A 15,950-nucleotide genomic window follows, 5' to 3' on the forward strand; every position below is an offset into this window, starting at 1 on the left:
TAGATAAATAATCATTTTAGATAATGATTAAGCCTTATTAAGAGTTATGGTCAATCTCGAAAACTGACCATATAAATAAGGATAGGGGCTAAACCAAAGTAGACAATTGAGTTATGATAACTAGTTGTAGCCTCAAAACCCTTACGATACAATTATAGAATTAGGATTCTTTGGGCTAGCACCCGGTGGGAGTTCCAAGCATGTTCGTGTGTAGACAACCGATAGAGGAAACCTGATTTGGTTTCTTAGTGCTACATCAAAGTTTCAATTTCAACCACAAGGTAAATATTTTAAACACCCTATGGTTTGTGTAAATTCGTTTTAATTGTCAATGGATCCGACTTTGGGTTTTATTTAGAAAAAAATTCTAAACGTTTTTGTAACCGGGCTCTGTTTTTCCGCTGCGTTTTTATTCAGTTATTTTCACAAACTAAAACCCAACAGATTATTTATTGCATTTTAATTAAACTTATTTAGGAAAAAAAAAATAGTCTTTATGTTTATTATAGTATCAAATGTCAACAATGTTCTCCATTGTTACATTCTCAAATATATGCCTAAAATCATTTTTATTCCAAATTTATCCCTCATTTAAACCTACCCTAGATTTAGCTCTTATCTCATTTATTTCCCATTCTTGTTACTTCACAATTTTTTTTATTAACCTGGATATCCAACCCGCTATACAAGCCGATTAATCCCAGAACGACCATCTGCTTTGCAGATAGTCCGGAGTCATCGCATTTGAACCTCCGTAGCCACAAGGGGATTTTTATTCCTCCTTGGATTTGAACTTGGGACCTCCTGGTACTTTTGACTTTTGGAGTCGAGCTCAAACCAATCAGGCACCACCCTTGTGGTTATCTTTTTTTGTGTTCATCTTGAACATATTACTAGTAGAAAGTTATCTACTTGAAATTTACTACAAAACGGTTACAGACATCTGTATTCTAGATTTTACTAGCATGTAAATCTTGAAAAATTAAGCAACTTTAACAAAATCATTTCAATTCTAGTTACGAGTCAAAAGTAACGACCCTCTTAAATTTACTACAGAAATGGTTACAAAACGTTATGAAAAAAAATACAAAATAGTTACGACCATCTGGATTAGAGATGGCCAAATGGGCCCGGCCCGGCCCGGGACCACTGGAGGACCGGGACCGGGACCGACAAAGGACCGGCCCGGGACCGGAACCGGTAAGGACCGGTTATGGGACCGAAAACCGGGACCGGTTGAGGTTTTTGATAGTTTCGTGGGACCGGGACCGACCGGGACCGGGACCGGTTATGGGACCGACTATGGACCGGCCCGGCCCGGCCCGGCCCGAAAATTCAATTAATTTTATAAATAAATGTATTTTTAAATAATTTTATAATGTATTTTTATAAGAAAACGTAATTTTAATTATATTAAAACGCATTTTTAAAGTGTATTTGAGTGACCCAATTGTAAATTTTATAATGTATTAAAAATATATATCATTAAAAAAATAAAATAAAAAATCTTATTTTTTTAATGAAGGACCGGTTGGGACCGGGACCGGGACCGGCGGCCCATAACCGGTTATAAAGTACCTATACCGGTCCTATCATTTTCGACCAGGACCGGAACCGAGACCGGGACCGGTTACGCCGGGACCGGTTATGGCCGGTTATGAGAATGGTGAGGACCGATTGGGACCGGCCCAGGACCGGTTTTTGGCCATCTCTAATCTGGATCTCCAAACTTTACCAATACATAGATCTTGAAAAAATAAGGATGGATAGAAAAAGTCGGAGAGGGTTACACTGTCTCTTTTCTTTCTGAGTCTGATAGTCCAAGAACGCACTCATCCTTCAATCGTAGAGAGACTTTTGAATGATTATGAAAAAATACGCAATTGAAACACAAAAATCATACTAGTTTGAGTAACGGTTCAAAGGTTAGCGTCTGTAGGAATTTACTTTACGAAACTTTTATGATATGGTTAAGAATTGTAAAAGAAGACCAAAGTAAAATCAGTTGTTTTGCAAAAAGAAAATTGTCAGCATAAAACAATAGCTGATGAAGAAGTACTAGAAGCTTCAGAAATAATTATATCATTTGAAAGAGATTGCAAGGACGTGAGATCTACAGTTGCAGTTGAAATCAACTTTAATTTGTAATAATACTTAGATATATAATTTATATACAGTCTATTTGTGTGCATTTGACATTTCTCTTTGATCTACTATATATTATGTTTATGTGCTACAGAATGCTAACAAATGATACAGAAATGCGAAATAATAGGACCCGATTTATGAAAAGGTTGCAACCAAGTAATCTATAAAACAATTACAAATATTTTACGAATACAATATGTCTAAAGTGAGAGGGTTCTTTGAGCATGCCCACCCATTAATTTTTACAAGACAGTCCAGGCCCACCCGTTTATTCGAGAATGGTAATCTAAGCTCGCTTTTCTAGTGAGCCAGACAGGACGGGTCTAACGGGCCGTCCGCCAGTGAATAGCGCTACTATGAAGCTTGGATTTGTTAAGTTCAGTCGTCTTAGGATGTTCTTTTTGATAGGTTATGTTTGAAAACACTAAGCTTGTCTATGGCTCTTTCTTTTAGGTTACGTAAACATTATTATGGTTATTTTCCAGTGTCGGTTTTTTGGTTATGTAATCCAATAGAATGGCTACTTCTCACTTGCGTTTTAATGGTAATGAACGGGATGGATCTTTTGGTAATCCAAGTTACACACTTATTGGAACATGCTATTTGTATTTTTTTTATGTACATGTTAGATGGTGTTACCTCAACATATCTGATGACTATTTGTATGAAATTGTTTGTATCATCTTTTGGTATAGAACGGTTACGCATTTATGGGTCTAACCGTTCAATAAAGCCACAGTTTGAAACCTGTAGAAAATTCTGGCTTTCAACTGGATATGATGAGAATTTAGAGTAAATATGACTTACTGGTCTTGAACAACAATAGAATCTTTGACCAGGATTTCTGATGGTCCATGAAGGACGAGGAATTTTGCACATGTTTAATGTTTAACTAATACAAATTCATATGGTTATCTGGTATTCGAACACTTGCAATCACTCCATAGTCGCATACACTAGAAGAAATAGGGGTTTTAGCAACGACTTTTATTGTCACTTGAAGTCCATTTATCATCACAAACAGTTTATAGCAACGTCATGTAGTCGCTAAAGGCGTGTCGCCAAACCTCACTTTTCTGGTAGTGATATTACAACCATTTGAGAATAGCTTTGAAGCTTCCACTTCGGCAAGGACAAGAATGAACGAATCGATGGTTTAGGTGGACGTATATGAAGCTTAACAGGGAAACCTAAAAAGACGATTTTACCCTCATCAATATGGAGGTTAATGAAGCATGCACTGACGAAGTTAGAGACAGGGACCAATGTGTTACGAAAATACAAACTTTAAGGTCTATCTTGTGATAAACAAATTCTGGGGACTAAATCCAAAATATTTTAGAAACCTCGGGGAACCAAATCCTTAATTTACTCTAATATATATTATATTTAGTTTTATACTTTTGTTTGAAAACCGGAATGGAATGTTTTAATCTTCAAATGTGTCGTAAATGATTCATATGGATATCGATATTAAACATTTTGTACCTTCGGAAAAAGGGTATTTTAAAAGGTAGATGGTATTTGAAGACATATTTGGAATATTTCACATTTTAATTAAATAATAAATTATATATTAAAGACAAGGAGATTAATTTAGTAATATTTTTCAAAGTAAAGAGTGTTGTGGTTTTATATTGTAAATGATGTTAGTTTTTATATCTAAACACTAAATTTGAACATGTAAAGATCAAACATGATAACAAAAAATTAAACTCAAAAAGATATATAATAAATTATTAATTAATTTTTGGCATTATTTGATGAAAAATGGTGAATGGGGTGAGTCATACGATGTTTCACATGACTTTACTTAATTCATTTAATTAAAAGCAACCAAAATGTCATAATCTTTGATCACCATCACCACAAATACCTTTTCATCCTATTCTTTTCCTCCATAAATTCATTTTATTCTATATAAGCAATTAGGTTTCGTTTACCAAACGCTTATCCGGTAAGTGTTTATTGATAAAATTTAATACTATCATTTACTTAACGGGTAAGATTTTAGTCCAATAAAACGACATCGTATGCAATAATTTACCCGGTAGGCGCTTACCATGGTAAGAGACGTCGCTCTCATTTACCGGGTAAGTTCTTGGTTCTTATCATATTCATCAAGTAAGATAATGTGACTTGGTAAACGCTTAAAAACTGTTAATAATTCATTGAATTTTTGAGAAATAATCCCTTTGATTTCAAAAAAGCTTTGCTAATATAGATGTTGCATGTTAATGTTTGTATATGAATTTCGATCATTTAAAACTTAAACCTGACTTGGAATACAAAATATGTCAGGAATGTTAACAGATCAAGTAAAAACTAGTTGCGCATGGGATGATGTTTGGTTTGGTTTGGTTTGCCCCAATTGCTCAAAAAAGGTTCGGTTCATATTGGCCTTGCGTTTAAAAACAAACAATGATTGATTTGGATCCGACAAATACAACTAACTGCCTTGACATGTTTCTTTCGCGAAAACAAGCCTGAACGTTCATACCTTCCCGAATCGAGCTTTGACCAAAGCCCAAATTGGTCGCAGTCATTATTTAGTCCTAGGTTTTGAAATATAACTGAATCGGATGCAAAAGTCTAGACCGGACCAGACCAGACCAGACCAGCAACGGATCCTTGAAAACCTTCCATGCATCTCTAAGCAAGAACCATGAAGCAACAATGAGAACATACTTGAAACAAAAGGAAAATAAGGGTAACAAGAGAATCATAATTGCCTAAAATAGTTGTACCAACCTCAAAAGGGACAAAACTTATTGAACCAAATACAATCAACCATTTGTCCTTTCACTTTCAATCTCACCTCAAAATCAAATCTTAAATTGTTCTTCAAGTTTGTCAAAATAAAATCTATAAGTGAATTTCATTCATGATCCTTTCCTTTTGATGATGTACACACGAGAGTCCATTTTACGTGTTTAAAAACCCACATTAGTCCCTCTACTTAACACAGTTAGATGAGGCTCCGTTAACTCTATCATGTGCCCCTCAGGCGAGGGACAAATATGTCATATTAACCCTTTTTCTTCTACCTCAAGAACATTAAATTTAGTACAAAGTAGTCTCTCTCAACAACTACCATAAATCTTTATCTACACCAAACAAATCCAATAAATCTCACACAGATTCATATCCCAGAAGGGTAAGATATAAGCAGAGACCTCAACTCTACCAAACGGTAGAAAAGCTGTTTCCTGAAGAACGGTATAAACGATATTGATGAAGAAAATATAGTTACTTACACATTTGTCAAATGCCAAAGCAAGCCATATCCACATTGTTTGTATGTGCAAGTTAAAAAGGGTTAATATGACATTCATCACATATCGATCACAAGACACGACTGCGTTGTTTCAGTTTCAGTACTGAAAAACCGTAAAAAGAAAACGACAAAGAAGTCTGTGACAGTTGTGTACCAGAATCTAATCTCTTCTCTTCTTCCTCCGCTCTTCTCTCTCGGCTGAATTCTTCAACTGCATACAACCATCAAATCATCAGATCAATATACATCTCATAATTTTCTATTGCATAAACACTTGTCGGTATTCATGTACCCTTTTCACCATTGATAACAAACATTAGATGACACAACTAACCATGATGATAAGGATGCGGACAAAGACTGCTACAAAATCAGTGAAAAGCGTGAGTGCGTGTTTCACATAATCCAAGTCTCCAAGGTGAGCCTTCTCAATGATCTCCTGGGTATCAACCACCATGTACCCAACAAAAACCAGAAGTCCAAAGTACAGCTGCCAAGTAGTCCATATACAAAGTAATTATCACCATACTTATGCAGCAAAACGATGAATCAGGGGGTTTTAAAACCAAATCAAAATACCCAGTATAATACACTTACTTACAGGTAGGGTTTGGGAAGGGTAGATGTACGCAAACCTTACCTCTTACACTGTGTTTTTAAAACCTTTTTTCAAACGAAAAGGAAGGAGGGCGGGGAGGGGGGGGGACAAAAAATACGTATTAGAAACTTTTTAGGAGGGAAAGAAAAGGAATAGATGAGAAAATATCATCTATGTTCTCTTCTCTTTGCAGTATTTTCCCTCCCCTTTATTTTCTTTTCCTCCCAAATTCGAGAACATAGTGTTCCTTCTATCCGAAGGGGTAGAAAAGTTGTGCCCATGAAGACCCTTGGTTTGTGTAACACCCGTAAATTTGTCAGGTATGTTCTTATAATGTAATAAGATAGAAATTCGTTGATTATGCTTATATATATATATATATATATATATATTATCTCTCTCTATATATATAATTTAAAAATATTGTAATAATTTTGAGGTGCTTAAGGTCCATAATGAAAAAAAGCAGATTTTATAGTTTATTTAAGTTAAAATCTTACATTTATCCTCTCATTTTACTCTTGAAAGGAGGAAACAGAAGATAAGGTTTGAGGTATCAAGGGAGAATAAAAGTAGGAGAAAAATCAAGAAGAGGAAGGAGTGGAATCAAAAGGGTTTCTTTTTTCGGTTTTTCATACAGCATTCTGCAGTCCTCAACATGTGGTCTGATCGACAAGAAATTACTGTCCAATTGAGCTGAAATTTTGCAGGTAACTTCCCAACTCGCTTATCTTTGATTTGAACGGTCGAGATCTGATTTGAAACGGTTTAGATATGTTCTTCGAAGTATTTTCAGTGACGTTTTTCTGGGGTTTTCTGGATGCAAGAACAGAGAGAAAACTCCATTTCAGGTCATGATTTTTAAAGAATTAGCTTTTGACTTCTTCACAGAACTTATTCATAATATGAAGAGAAACAACATACTCAAAAATCATTAGGTTTGGAGTTCTCATTGGATAATTGAAGGTATGTCCGGAATTCAAGAAATTTAGTCATAGGAGATATCCTTTGATTTTGAGATGAAGATTAGAAATTTTCAGATTTTGTTTTGGTAAATATATATGTACATATATGTGTAAGTCAGTAATGATTGAATGATTTGTGTATATGTAAACTCTATTTGATCATTTACGGTTTAAATTGTTCAAGAGTTCATGAATGGTGAACTAATGAAAATTACATGTCATTTTAAAGGACTAAAGGAGGAAGGAGTCGAATCATCATCCACCCAACAAGGTGAGTTTGAGCTTTTATCCTACTTGTATAGTTAATCATGCTTAATCGGTTGAAATAAATATATGGGATATGTTGAATTGTGGAAGCATGCTTAATTTGTTGTAATAAATATATGGGGTATGTTTAATTGTGATACATTTTTTTATCATGATATAGAACGTGAGATGTTCATTTAAAGACGGTTAAAGCTGGGGGTTGGGAGCACAAGTAGACCACTATCAGGAATGGGCCTGGGGGGCCATACAAACACCTATGTAGGTACATTGACCTGGGAGGTCACGACATGCCTGAGTTGGGCAACGGTATAGATGAACTGATTCATGCTTCTTCGTCAACCGGTTATTAGACCACTACCGCGTATGTCCAGGAACAGAAGCTAAGGCCAGATTTAATGACGGAAAGCACTAGAAGACATATGTGGGCATCCCAAGCTTTTGGAAGAAACCATATTTTGGGAAATATTACTTTATGGAAACTTATACTTTTGGTGGTTAAAGAATTGTTGGCACCCGGTATATAGCTAGTGTATATGTATGTGACTAGCTTATGGTTGGTTATTTTGTAGCTTCCAAGTTATACAAGTGTATAAATGGGTAAATGTTACAATTACATCGAGCCCATGCCAAAATTGTGTTTAATTCTATTTCCTAGATTATGGGTGTTTCGTTTTGCAAAACAAAAAATAACACTCGAGAAATGTGGTATATCAGGGATTAAAAGGGAAATTTTACCTCAAACTTGAACAGGGCCAAAGAACCTCCAAAGAGGGATGAAGCAAAATGGAGCCAGAAAAGAATGGAGACACCAGAGGAGAGAAGACCTCCAAGGTAGAGGTACTCTCTACGCCTGGCCAACATGGCTGCTCCCGAGAAACAAGCAAAGGCAATCGCAGTTCCCACAAATGCACTCACCAGAATGCTGCCAAGGACCAACAGAATTACATCAGAACCACAAAGTGCCTTTTATACCCAGATACCAAAAAGTAATTTGATGGGTTATTAAGTTCCAACATATGAAGATTGAAGGATGACAAAGATACCTTGGGTCAAATTCAATGGCCAGCTCGATCAAAGGACCAATGGAGGCCCCTTGGAGAACAGAAGATGCCATCAATAGAGAAACCCTCATTTGCTGCTCGTAAAAAGATAGAAAAGCAATAAGTTTGTATCCAAGAGAATGACCATTAGACCATATATATAAATATATATATATATATATATATATATATATATATATATATCAACAATGATCCATTTTAAGCAGGCGAAGCTCATCAACTGATTTACCTCTTTATGGGGAGGGGTGGCAAGTAGCCAAGACATGCATCCCAAGGTTGCAAAAGTAGTCAGCAAACCACCAACATTCCAAAGAACGTGAAGATACGCCCCAACTGCAGATGCTAGAAGAGCGCAACATAGTGACAGATAAACCTGCAATTACATTAATGTCAGTCAATCATGACCTTAAAGGCTTAAACAATCAAAATCCAAAGACACTGCTACAAGATGACAAATAAAATAAACCTGCAATTCCACTTATATATCAGCTTTGTCTTGCAGAACCAAAACAAAGAGACACTTCCACACTTGATCAACAAACAAAGGATGAAAACAAGGGCATATAATCCAGGAATTTCCTGAGCACTGCCTTGACTATTGTCAAAAGTCTGAAGGATATTTATTGCACATCAAAGCCAACACACATAATCACCAATTTGTATTTCATCGTGATAAAAAGGGCAAATGATTTTAGTCAGATGAGGAAAGGAATTCTAGTTGTCAAATGTCTAAAAGATAAATTTGGATGGATCAAAACCAATAAAATAACAAATTTGTACAGACTTATATGGGAAGAGAGTAATTTTTACTTGAAGATTCATAACAAAAACCAATAAATCATTAATTTGTAATGAATGACAATGGATAAAACAAGTGATTCAAGAAAAGGAATTATTTGCAATTTTCTGGACCAGAAGAACTGTAACTCTGTAAAGCAAGTGTAAACACCTTCACAGACTGGTAATCAACGGCCATCCCGATGTAGGTAGAAGCAAAAGGGGGAAAATGTCTGAAGTTTTTCATGTACAAGGCCCAAGTTTAGGGTTCGATTAACATCTTCAATCAACGAGAAGCCCCTCGTTCCCAAATCAACATATTAGCCAAATACCTCCAAATCCTAAATTACAACCTCACGCCATAACCACTTGGCATCCAACCCAATTTAACTTCATATCTACCATAAGAAAACATAAAAGAGAAAGGGGAAACTTGTTTTGAGTACGACGAGACCGAAATTAACAAAGAGTAGTTTGTTTCTCATTATGATGACACCTAAATGAATAAATAGCCGACAACGTGAAATGAAGACCAGATATCAAACATATATCAAAATTAACGATCAAAAAAGAAGAAAATTCTTAGTTTCTCATATATCAATCATAGGCCGAGGACCAAAAACCAAATTTAGTTAAAAATTGGATTCATCAGATAACTATGCGTCTAAATCAACTCATATCAAAGCAAATAATATCATGTACTAACAGAAAAAGAAACAAATACCATTCCAGACTCCGAAAACAGTAAAATTCGTACAACTTAGGGCAAAAGTAATACCTGTTTGAGATGAGTCTGAACAACGGGAGAGATTTGACGAAAATTCTTGAGAGAATCGTAAGTCCAACTGTTACGTGAAGCCGATTGTGATCGCGAATCGAAGAACGACGAGAAGGAATCCATCGTTGAAGAAAATGGATAGATATTTTCCAGGGTGAATTTGATGGTTTTTTCAAGAAGGAATGGTCGGTAGCCCGCTATTTATAGGCGCTTCAAGTCTTCCATTCTTTTTTTTCCTTTTCTTTATTTTTTGGTATTTATCCGTCTCATGTCGCAAATGCCAGTTTTATAAAGAAAAAATTGTTACCATTTTTACAATAACCTGATTTCTTCTAAAAATCGAAACCAATGGGCTATTTATCAAACGTTTATTCGGGTAAATGTTTATTAAATCATATTACATCATCGGATGAATATGGTAAGAACCAAGAATCTTACCTAGTAAGTGAGGGCAATGACTCTTACCACGGTAAGTGTTTACCGGATAAATTGTTGCATACGATGTCGTTTTGATTGACTAAAATCTTACTCGGTAAGTAAATGATAGTATTAATTTTACCGGTAAATGTTTGGTAAACGGCCCCTAAATTTTGATAACTCAAGAAGTAGTCCTAGAGATTTAAAATTTACTGTGAAAATGGACCTTATCACTAAGGTCATTAAAAAGATCCGTTAGAGCCTGAGTAAAATTGTCTTATCATGTTTTTCCTCTCTTTTTGTAACTCCTTTCTGTTTTTTGGTGTTTTTTATAAAAACCATTAAAACTTTAAGATCCCATACCAAATGCATCTCATCCGGTAAGGGGGAGACGAGATAGATTCTCGTTCCACAATTCCTAAGAAATGTTTCCTTCACAGATTCGTCTAGACACTCATTCGAAAATTTGGGCTTACATCTCGACAGAGTCCAACTTGTTCCTGAAGATTGTATTGTTACAGTGGTTCCAAAGTAAGTAGCCCAAGTAGAAGCCTGTAGGACATGGTTCGACCATAAAGAGAAGGAAGGGCCCTTTGGAAATTTAGAAACACGAACATGAAGCGACCAAATTCGACATCAATGTTCCACCATTTTCGAAAAAGAGCCCAAACCTTTCTAGCAATCAAGCAATTCACGATGTAGTTATCTATCGTCTTGGCGTCTTCATTACGTCTCGGGCAAATAATTACATCCAAATAGATTCCCCGGTTATCTAACGCAACTCTAACCGGGAGTCGACCATGGATGACATGCCATATAAAGATGTTGATCTTTCTTGGTACAAGCTTATTTGAATGAGTTTCTGGATCAGGATAACCGGTTGTGCGACATTTCTCCTCAACCAAAGTCTTAAGTTTTTTGACCGTGAACTTTCCGTCGTCATCCAAGCATCACCACCAAGCATCCCCACGATTTTACAGATGGTTTTGAATTTTGTAACAAGACGATATGACCCCTTGGTGCCCTAACTCAACCCAACACCCTCTATCCTTCACCTTAGACTATCTGGTTGTTCGGGTTAAATAAGAGGGCCTCGTCGAAATCATCGAAAAATAAAAAAAAAGGTAATCGGTGTTAGTTGTACTGTATGTTATATTTATCTTTTTCGAAGCTAGATAGCCTTGGAAAAAGATCACACAAACGAAAATTTCCAACCACTTATCTAATAAAAATAAAATGGATGACTCGTCCCCTAATTTATTGACAAAAAAAAAGGTGAATTCCACTCCGTAAGGGTCTAGAGACTAACCCAAAGAGATGACATTTCCCCAAACACTCCCCCGACCCCTAGTGAAACCTACCTTTTTCGAACCAAGACCCCCGTCGAGATCGTAGAGGCTACAAATGACTTTGATTTACAAAGAATTATGGTCAGAATTAAAACGCCCCCACCATTTTCCTAGGAAGACACAATTCATACCCTTAATGCTTCTGATGTCTAACCCCCCCCCCCCCCAATTCGTAAGGAGAGAGGGTCATAGACCATTTGATTAATGTCATCTTACACCCATTTGAACCCCCAAAAAGAACTCATGTCTCACTATCTCAAGGAGCTTTATAACACTCAACGACACATGGAACATCGATAGGAAATACAATGGGAGGCTTCGAAGGACTGATTCGACGAGGGTTAATCTACCATCAAAAGAAATCGACCTCGCCTTCCAAGTTGACAATTTTTTATAGAATTTCTCCATCACCAGGCTCCAGTTACGAATACACTGCATATTAGCTCCAACCGGCATCTCGAGATATTCAAAATGAGTGAATCAGCACGACATCCAACCCAGGTGGCAATTTCTTCAACATCATTTAGTTTCACCCCAATACCTAAAAGTCTACTTTTATTGAGATTCACTTTTAGACCTGAAGCCCATGTGAAACAATCGAGCATACCAAGTAAGTTTCCAACATTGATCCTCTCCGTTCCGTTAAAGGATCGGGTTCAATTACGGAGCCGGTAATTTCACACCTTCTTCATCGATCGACCCCAACTTGTTACCTTGATCTTCATTGCATTCACCGTCTTCTGATATCTCATCATCATCCCCAATTAACCTCCTCTTTAACTGAGTTCATGGAGTCTGCGTCGCTGTCGCATTCACATCCATTCTTCCGTACTTAATTCCAGAATTTCTTTAACATCCTCAGACACCCTAAACTTGTAGCATTTGAGTTTGAGATGCATAACGGAAAAAACAAAATTTTAAGTAAAATTTTAATTTTCATTTTGTAAATTTCAACATTAAATTTTAGTAATAATCTTTTTATATGAATTACTAGAAGAGTACTCACACAATACAACGAGACGCACTGTTAATGTTATAATACGATTTTATGTGTTTTTAAGAAAACAATAATGATTTTATTTTGAATAAAATATAAATTTGGAGATATCATAAAAATTTGAAAAAAATTATATCAATGTTAGGGGGTGTTTGGGATTACTTATAAAAACTGTTTTTTAACTTATTTCAGTCTGGCACCGGTGATAAGTTGTTTTATAGTGTTTGGATAAAAAAATTGTTTATACCGGTGTCAAACCGGTAATAAGCTGTTTTTTGATAAGTTAATCCTTCCTGACTTATGAAAAACTGCTTATTACCAGTTTATAATTTTAACCATGTTTTATTTAACTCCGATTTTGTAACACCCAAAAAAAAAAGAATATCAACGAGAAAAAAGATAATCTTAACCAAAATCTCCCAACGATATAAAATAGATAGATCGTCCAACAAAGGGGAAAGTAACGCGTTTACAACTTGAAAATGAGACGATAAATAACAACCTAATAATCTAAACCTTACTATGCCTAGATTAGGTACGAGTGTTTATACCATCTCCAACAAAACGAATTTTAATCAAAATTAGCAACGCTCGGACCCATAAGTACACCATCTTCAAAAATGGCATTTACCAACGACAACTTTTCAACCCTTCAATACCCCGCCGCTAAAGGAACCTGATAAGCAACCAAGTCAATAAAAGTGTTAGGCTTACGCTTAGTGAGTCCAATAAGGATAGGTGTAGTTATAAGACTTTTTATTCAAGGACGGATATACATGCACCATATAAATATAAATAATGACGTAGTATCGTACGATATTTATATATATATAAAGAAAATGAGTCATAAATAAAACGTGGGAGAGTCAAGACATCCGAAGATGACGGGGGAGACCCGATTTACCGTTAATTATGATGGAACACGAAGTAAGTCATAATTCGACGTTAGAGAGCATCGCTTAAGTTTAATACCATTGACCTCAACCTAACCAGTCATGAAGTCGGTCGCGATCTTAAGCTTTTTACCTCAAAAATTACATACTAATCACAATGCCTATTTTCGAGTGGGAGCGTGAAGGTGGTTTGGAATTTACACAATAATCACAATGCCTAACTCCACTTCACACCATCCTTCACGCAAGAAAACAATGGAATGGTCTACCGTGCCACTAGGCCTATTACATTCGAGTGGCACACTTGAAAAGGTACCATAAGCATAATAGAATTTATTTAACCAAAAGACTCCACGCATGTCATAACTCAAGCAAAAATAATTCCCTTGCAAATAAGGAACCTCAAACTACTAGCGAAAGGTTTTTAGGATTCAACGGTTAATAACACTTAGAGAAATGGTTATTCTACCTAAAGTGATCAAAACCATCTACCCAAGCCAATTTTCTTCATTAATGGGATCATCCGAGTTCATCTCCTTCGACCAAGATATAATTCGTCTAAAATAGTTATTTTTATCTAGGCATTAAGACTTGAGGCACAAAACACAATGTTAATATAAGCATAATGATTTTAACAGTAAAAGTGGACTCACAGTGAAGAGTTAGGGGCTGTCCAAAACTGGAACTAGGAGATAGATTAAGGCGGGACAAAACAGCTTGGTCACGGCAGTGCAGAAAGAGGCACGGCAACAACCGTGTGCAGGGCTCGGGAACAACCTGCACGCACAAGGTGAGGAAACAGCCCCCCGCACAGCGCTTGGGAACAGCCTGTGCAGACGATGAGGAAACAGCCCCCGCAGGGCCTTCGGGATCAACAGCAGCGAGCAGCAAATGAGGAAACAGCCCCTGCAGGGCCTTCGGGATCAACAGCACCGAGCAGCAAGTGAGGAAACAGCATGCGTGCAGATCGGATGGAGAAACAGCAGCAAGCGAAGATCGGTGAAGACACAACAGCGTGCAGGAGCACGAAAACAGCCCCTGTGCAGTGTCTTCGGGAACAGCCCGCGTGWAGAAATGTGGGTCACGGTCGCTGCACGCAGAAATATGGAACAACAAATGGAAGCAAGTCTGAGGAGAGGTGGTTGCTGCACCGGACAGCCCTGCATGCAGGTCGGAAGGGAACAACAGCTGGTCGCAGAAATACAGTAACACAGCGCGCAGACGGAAGGAGCAACAGCCGAGTGCGGGAAGCGAGATGGCCACCGTGAAGGGTCTGGATAAGGACACAGCTTTACAGCAGCAGAGAGGAGAACGGGATCGGTGCTAAGGCGGTTGACGTAAGTAGCTGAAAATACTACTAAGTAAGGGTTTAGAATAAGCTTGTGGGAGGGGCTCTTCTTCCTCCCTTTCACTCCTGAATGGCAGCATACACCCAGGGGCCTTTTTCACCTCTCCACCAATCTCCTCCCAAGAACTCTTTTTTCCCCCAAAATATAGACCTTCCATCAAAATCCAGGGTGAGGTTAACAGGTAAGGACTTAAAAACAAAAAAAAGGTGTCCATCTAAGGGAAAGTGACTAAGGGTGCGTTTGGGTTTGCTGGTTGTAATGCTTGAATCGATTTATGGATCTGTTTGCTATTTCTATCGATTGCATTTTGTTTGCGGTTTGGTAATCTGCATCATTAGCAATTCAAATTAGGGTTTTGATCGAAATTTGTCACTGTAAAATTGATTGAAGTTGAAGTTTTTAGGGTTTAGAATCTGATTGTCGTCTTCTCAAGTGGGTTTAGAAGTATGGTAGATTAATTTGATCATGGTGGTTAGAATTCTAGGATTGACTCAGTAGGGGTAAATTGGTCATTTTAACCAGTTCTGTCCAGTCCTATCATGTCTTACCAAACGCTGAATAGATGTCCTGTCCTGTCCCATCCTGTCATGTCCCCTCCTGTCCTGTTTGCGTACCAAACGCACCCTAAGGGTTTGGGTCAAAGTACAAGAGATAATACCCCCCTTTTCCTCTTTTACCCTTAAAACTAAGGAAATCAAAATGAAATTAAAAAGGATCCCTTTCTTAGATTTTCAGGATCAGATACACAACAGGAAGTACTAATTTCCTGCTTATAAAATACACATGTTCATAAATACATGAATACATACATATATATATATATATACATACATATATATATATATATAGGAGCCTAATCAAATGAGAACTAATTAGTTTGTGGTAACTGTAAGAACCAATATTAACCATAAATCAATAGATAAATTATGAAATTTATAATTTTGAAATTTTAATGCAAGGATATTTTTAGTATTTAAAACTTTCCTCCCTCCTCTCTTCTCTCTCCGGCCACCGTCCTCCGGTGACACTACAATGGTATCATAATGCATCATATATGTGCTTGGGTATCACATT

The 15,950-nt window shown here is 36.8% G+C and overlaps 1 protein-coding gene across 1 annotated transcript; it reads right to left on the bottom strand.

The window, feature by feature from the left end:
• Positions 1–5,353: 5,353 nt before the first annotated feature.
• On the bottom strand, positions 5,354–10,037 carry LOC112521243 (bax inhibitor 1-like). The gene is made up of 6 exons (XM_025129987.1): positions 9,872–10,037; positions 8,546–8,689; positions 8,299–8,390; positions 7,991–8,177; positions 5,760–5,915; positions 5,354–5,636 (listed from the first exon to the last, which is right to left on the bottom strand). Exons 1-6 carry the CDS (start codon positions 9,992–9,994, stop codon positions 5,586–5,588), a joined length of 753 nt encoding a protein of 250 aa, XP_024985755.1. The 5' UTR covers positions 9,995–10,037; the 3' UTR covers positions 5,354–5,585.
• Positions 10,038–15,950: the final 5,913 nt, after the last annotated feature.

This window comes from Cynara cardunculus (genome assembly GCF_001531365.2).
Source record: "Cynara cardunculus var. scolymus isolate 2C chromosome LG 11, CcrdV1, whole genome shotgun sequence".
NCBI classification, from domain to species: domain Eukaryota; kingdom Viridiplantae; phylum Streptophyta; class Magnoliopsida; order Asterales; family Asteraceae; genus Cynara; species Cynara cardunculus.